Here is a 5,018-nt window from a genome sequence, read left to right on the forward strand (position 1 = left end):
TAATATGGATATACATGGTGATATTACAGGTTCCTATGTGCTAATGACTGGGTGTAATATGGATATACATGGTGATATGACAGGTGCCTATGTGGTAATGACTGGGTGTAATATGGATATACATGGTGATATGACAGGTGCCTATGTGGTAATGACAGGGTGTAATATGGATATACATGGTGATATGACAGGTGCCTATGTGGTAATGACTGGGTGTAATATGGATATACATGGTGATATGACAGGTGCCTATGTGGTAATGACTGGGTGTAATATGGATATACATGGTGATATGACAGGTGCCTATGTGGTAATGACTGGGTGTAATATGGCTATACATGGTGATATTACAGGTTCCTATGTGGTAATGACTGGGTGTAATATGGATATACATGGTGATATTACAGGTTCCTATGTGCTAATGACTGGGTGTAATATGGATATACATGGTGATATGACAGGTGCCTATGTGGTAATGACTGGGTGTAATATGGATATACATGGTGATATGACAGGTGCCTATGTGGTAATGACAGGGTGTAATATGGATATACATGGTGATATGACAGGTGCCTATGTGGTAATGACTGGGTGTAATATGGATATACATGGTGATATGACAGGTGCCTATGTGGTAATGACTGGGTGTAATATGGATATACATGGTGATATGACAGGTGCCTATGTGGTAATGACTGGGTGTAATATGGCTATACATGGTGATATTACAGGTTCCTATGTGGTAATGACTGGGTGTAATATGGATATACATGGTGATATTACAGGTTCCTATGTGCTAATGACTGGGTGTAATATGGATATACATGGTGATATGACAGGTGCCTATGTGGTAATGACTGGGTGTAATATGGATATACATGGTGATATGACAGGTGCCTATGTGGTAATGACAGGGTGTAATATGGATATACATGGTGATATGACAGGTGCCTATGTGGTAATGACAGGGTGTAATATGGATATACATGGTGATATGACAGGTGCCTATGTGGTAATACTGACTGGGTGTAATATGGATATACATGGTGATATGACAGGTGCCTATGTGGTAATGACTGGGTGTAATATGGCTATACATGGTGATATGACAGGTGCCTATGTAGTAATGACAAGGTGCCACTGCTTATGGTAGGAGGCTGCAGGTTGTAAAGTTCGTTGAAGCCTGGCATGTTGGGGTTGGACATGGCAAGTTATGGGTATAGTGATAGACAGGCGCCTGATATATGAGGGAATTCCATTGTCAGGTATGAGGCTGGCATGACAGGCGCGGCAGTCTGAAGTGAGGGCTCGGAAGTTTGGTGGCTTCAGTGACTGGTTCTGTAATGACAGCCCCCTGGCGGGACAGGTTCCTGTGAGGCTGCCCTTGGTGGTACAGTTGGCAGTGTACCAGTCCCTCTCTGCGCCTCTCCCCGCTGGTAAGGCTCAGTACGGCACAGCGGGCAGTGTCGGGGTCGTGGCCTGGTTACATGACAGGTGGATATGTGGTATGATGCCAGGTGGATATGTGGTATAATGCCAGGTTGGTGCAGAGGCGCCTGCAGTGAGTGGTACAGCTGGCAGCGTCTGCCCCGTCCCTCAGTGTCAGTGAGCTGTTTATTCAGGACTCGGAGCGGCACGCGTCAGGCGCACGCACTGGAACAACAGAGCGCCTAGAATGGAGCCTGGGGAGAGGGGCGGGGCCAGGCGCGCACGTCCAGCTTGTGCCCATTCAAAAGGCGGCGGCGTCCGGGCGACCCCAGTACTGAGCGCTGATCCAGGGAACGTGCGGCACGGAGCTGCCCGACACACACGCGAGTGACACGAGTCTCCCCCGCTGCCCGGACACTCACTGCCAGCCACATGGACGCCACTGCCAAGGCAGAGATTGGCTCCAGCCAGCCCTTCCTGCAGCCAGCCTGCTACTATGCCCAGAGCTTGCCGCTCAGTCCGGGAGACCCAGGGCAGCCCGGCGCCAAGTCCCTGCCAAAGCAGGTGAAGAGGCAGCTCTCGTCCTCCCCGGAGCTTATGAGGTGCAAGAGAAGGCTCAACTTCAACGGCTTTGGCTACAGTCTGCCCCAACAGCAGCCGGCGGCGGTAGCCCGGAGAAACGAGCGCGAGAGGAACAGAGTCAAGCTGGTCAACCTGGGCTTTGCCACCCTACGGGAGCATGTGCCCAACGGCGCTGCCAACAAGAAGATGAGCAAAGTGGAGACGCTGCGCTCGGCGGTGGAGTACATCAGGGCGCTGCAGCAGCTGCTGGATGAACATGACGCTGTCAGCGCTGCCTTCCAGTCCGGGGTGCTGTCACCCACCATCTCACCCAACTATGGGCATGACATGAACTCTATGGCAGGGTCTCCTGTCTCCTCCTACTCCTCCGATGAAGGTTCATATGATCCCCTGAGTCCGGAGGAACAAGACCTGCTAGACTTCACCACCTGGTTCTGAGCTTTAAGGAGCAGGTGAGTTGTCTTCTCCCTCATTCCCCTCCTTGGCACTTGAGAATCAGACTACCTTGTACACTTTGTACCATCATCCTTACACTAACTTGTCTAGATGTCCCAAAGGTTTTGTAGTAGACTGTCCCCATTCTCATGTCGTGTCAGGGTAGACACCGCCAGGACAATAAAGATGTTAATGTGTAACCATGCTTTGATGTTTCCTCCTGCCAGTGTCTGAATGAGTAACTGATCACCTTCTTTGTATTTCAGGACTGTTGCTCAGATGACAAGTTCAACTTTCTGCTCAGAAAGAGAAAGTGAAGCACATGGGAGCTACCAGCCCCTCCAAGAACACTGAAGCACTACATTGCACTCCAGCTGGGTCTACAGGACTAACAGAGACTCAGACCTGTGGTGGGACATGGGTGGTGGAGCCTACACCATCCAACTCACACAACCAAGAGACTTTCTGGCCTGAATGATCCCAAGAACAAGTCAGGGGCTTCCCCACCCCCCCAACAAAAAAATAAAAATCTCATCTCAAGCCCTTCAGAGACAGACCTGTCCTGTGTTCAAGGATGTTCTCAGTTCCAGGATCTTGAATTGTGGAGTTTGTTGCATTCAACCTATGCTGATATTCAAAGAACCCTTTGAGAACCCTCTACTACTATTTTTATACCACTTTCATCTAAAATGCTTCCAATCTTTTTATGATTTTTTTTTTATTATAAAAATCTATTTCTATCTATCCCACATGTGAGGGATGTATTAAGCTATTTTTGTATATAAGAGAGAGATTTATAGAAGTTTTTGTACAAATGTTCTACAAATGTGTATATCTTGATACATTAATTATGTAATGCTTATTACCTCTGCATATTTAGACTTGTAGTCTATATATTTCAGCGATAGTCACCCTGGGGAGCTCTGGCTGCTGGTGAATTGCATCCCCATCATGGGGGTATGTAGTTTAGCATCAGCTGGGGATGCCAAGGCTGCCCGTCCCTGCTATAATTACCTTGCAACTGCCATTTTGTATGTGGTTTTGTGAAAGGACACTCCTTTAAGGTGGGGTTGGAATTCCTCCGGATGTACTTAAGCACCGCGCACCGACGTGTCTTACTTTATAGAAACTTTTGATAATGTATTAATTGTGTTCTTAAACAATGTTCACAGTGAACAAAGTTTATGCAGCTATTGTCCAAACAAGCAAAATAGTGGTCCTTCGTTTCGATGCTGCCTTTTGGAACCTTACACCACTGCCTTTTCTTACTGTTTTATTACAAACTTACAAAGGTCCTGCATAACAAATGTGTTTTTTTTTTACACAATAGTTTCATAATAAAATATTTTATATGAAAAAAACAAAAACAAATTCAGTGATCTGCCTTTATGTTTCATTCTGTCCTCCAGTCCTTTGTAAAGAGTCAGGATGCTGCTTAGGGATGGATGGCTAGGTCCTGGCTGATGTATCTATTTAAGACAGACACAATAAAGATGGGGGCCAATTGTTGGCCGTCCCATACATGAAAAGGCTGCTGTGCAAAAGGATTGATTAATGGGTTTATTGTCCTTTAAACCAGCACCCAAGGAAGAATGGCTAAAAGAAAAAAAAAGGGTCTGAGGAGAGGGCGCTCTATACCAACCAGTGAAGACTTAGCGCAACCCCCTTCTCCCTCCTTCAAGACCCCGCAGCATAATAGATACATCATCTAGATATAACGCACAATTTTAGATTTGACCTTAATAACTCAAAGGTATCATAGACTCCCCCCCCCTTCTCAATAAATCCAACTTTTCTAAATCTCCTCATGCTGTTTTCAAGAAATAGACAGCTTAAAAGGGAGGAGGAGGCAGCGAGATCAGAGACACTGATCTATAAGCATGTCATTCTATCCAAAAAGCGTGATCTGCCTGTAAAAGTGCCCAATTACTAAGATTCAAAAAGAAATTGGTGCTGTTTTTTTTTTTTTTTTTGGCAGGGTAGCTTGTTGTCAGTTAGCAAGGACGTGACTAGAATGATAGCCCTATTCTCTTTGCCTGGATACTCGCTCTCTTCCTAAATTACTTGCAAATTCAGTTTGCGTGCGCCAAGCCAAGCGGAAAGCAAAGCGCAAAATGCAGCTTAGAAAACCCAACAAAAGACACAGAGGCAGCATGCCCTACACAGCTCCAAATCTGTCCTGGCTCTGTTTGTACATCCATTCCTCTTATTTACATAGATTTGTACAGAGGCCCTCATGCATTCAGGAAGCACAGTTCCATTGCGCTTGCAGGGATAGTCCGCACACATTTCTTAAGTTTACAAATTAGGAATCGGACGCCATGAGGCCAATGATTTTTCTTCTCTGCTCCATGCAGATATTTGTCTGATGGTTTGTTACTGTCACATGTATAGATTTTTTTTCTGGAGGGCAGGTTACTTTTCCCTTTTGTCAGTTTGCGTAGCGAGCAGGGGGGGGGGGGGAAGCAAGTGTAACATGTCATTTATGCCTATGAATATAACATTAGGATAATGTTTCATCCTCCACAAAAGGGGGGTGGGTGGGGGGGGGGGTTCTTCCCTGTGTAGACAGG

General features: G+C 46.2%; 1 protein-coding gene across 1 annotated transcript; it reads left to right on the plus strand.

The window, feature by feature from the left end:
* The first annotated feature begins 914 nt into the window (after positions 1 to 914).
* ASCL1 (achaete-scute family bHLH transcription factor 1) lies at positions 915 to 3,698 on the plus strand. Its single transcript, XM_040415709.1, has 2 exons — positions 915 to 2,462; positions 2,712 to 3,698. The coding sequence occupies exon 1, from the start codon at positions 1,861 to 1,863 to the stop codon at positions 2,446 to 2,448; it is 588 nt and encodes a 195-aa protein (XP_040271643.1). The 5' UTR covers positions 915 to 1,860; the 3' UTR covers positions 2,449 to 2,462; positions 2,712 to 3,698.
* Positions 3,699 to 5,018: the final 1,320 nt, after the last annotated feature.

Source organism: Bufo bufo, chromosome 1 (assembly GCF_905171765.1).
Source record: "Bufo bufo chromosome 1, aBufBuf1.1, whole genome shotgun sequence".
In the NCBI taxonomy this organism is placed as follows: domain Eukaryota; kingdom Metazoa; phylum Chordata; class Amphibia; order Anura; family Bufonidae; genus Bufo; species Bufo bufo.